This window comes from Crocodylus porosus, unplaced genomic scaffold (assembly GCF_001723895.1).
Source record: "Crocodylus porosus isolate Cpor-Errol unplaced genomic scaffold, CroPor_comp1, whole genome shotgun sequence".
NCBI classification, from domain to species: domain Eukaryota; kingdom Metazoa; phylum Chordata; order Crocodylia; family Crocodylidae; genus Crocodylus; species Crocodylus porosus.
Window position 1 is genome coordinate 102,305,399 of NW_017728886.1, and position 1,097 is coordinate 102,306,495.

The window sequence follows — 1,097 nt, forward strand, 5'->3', positions numbered from 1 at the left end:
TTTTTTTTTTTTTTAAAAGTTGAGCGCAAAAATTGGTCTGTAGAATTGCATTAACCTGGCATTTAAGAGTAAAAAGTTTCAACATAAGCTGTTTTGCATTTCTGTAAAGAAAAAGCTAAGGTGACTTTTCAGTTTCTTGAGCATATGATTCTTTAACTTTTGACAGGAAACTTTTCGGATCACCTCGGACTCGGAAGCAACTCAAGTAGTTAGTATTACACAGAATCTGACAGAAGCTTTAAGAGCTTTTTGTGAAAAGAAAGCAGCTGTAAGTAATATAATACTGTCTTGATGGCCAGTTTTGTATTCTGTTGTTCTATTGCAGGGACTTTCCACTGACTTTTTTTAACCCGCACCTTCCATTCACAGCAATTCTGACACAGAATTTAAAAAAAAAGGGCGTGCATTTGTAATTCTTATAATTTGAAGGTTTTTTAAATTAATTGCCTTGTAGAATGAACATGACTTCCCTTTTTTTCCTGTCGCTTTTTTTTTCTTTTCATTCCATCTGTTCTGTTTTTCTCCCCACATTTGCCTTTCTGTTTGTAACCTGGCCAGTTTGGCTTCATAATACATTATGAAGACTCTTGAGAACAGAAGAAAAATGGGAGATGAAGAAAAAATTGTAAGATTTGGGAGGGAAGTTAGCACTGCCAAAACCAGAATGAATTATTGCTGACTGAAATGATTGTTCTGGTTATTTTCATCTTGCTGACACTTGGCACATTTTGACAAGCAGGTATACGGTAAACACCTACTTAAGTTTGGTTAACTATTATACTAAGAAATACCAAATGATCTAAAATTAAAACTTGCTTACATCCATTCTTTTGCTGGAGATGTGTGTTCCTGTATGTGCCACTCTGTTACATCTGACATATGACGGTGTCAAGGGACACGGAAACTAGTCTCTTGGAATTTGGAGAGATTCTCTTTTCTTCATTCCATCTTTTTTGGTTAAATGAGGCTTAAGATGGTACAAGAAGTAAAGTTGTTTTTTGGTGCTCCTTTATTGGAGCAACTACATAGTTCAGAGAGGTGATAGACACGCTAAAGATGGTCATACGTAAGCAAAATTGAGCGCCTTTTTTTTTTTT

General features: G+C 35.2%; 1 protein-coding gene across 1 annotated transcript in view; it reads left to right on the forward strand.

Annotated features, from left to right (window-relative positions):
* LOC109313433 overlaps nt 1-1,097 on the forward strand; it is a 24,082-nt gene that overhangs the window by 18,303 nt on the left and 4,682 nt on the right. Inside the window, exon 9 of the mRNA XM_019539989.1 lies at nt 167-268. Coding sequence (XP_019395534.1) covers nt 167-268 — 102 coding nt within the window. The remainder of the gene's footprint in view (nt 1-166; nt 269-1,097) is intronic.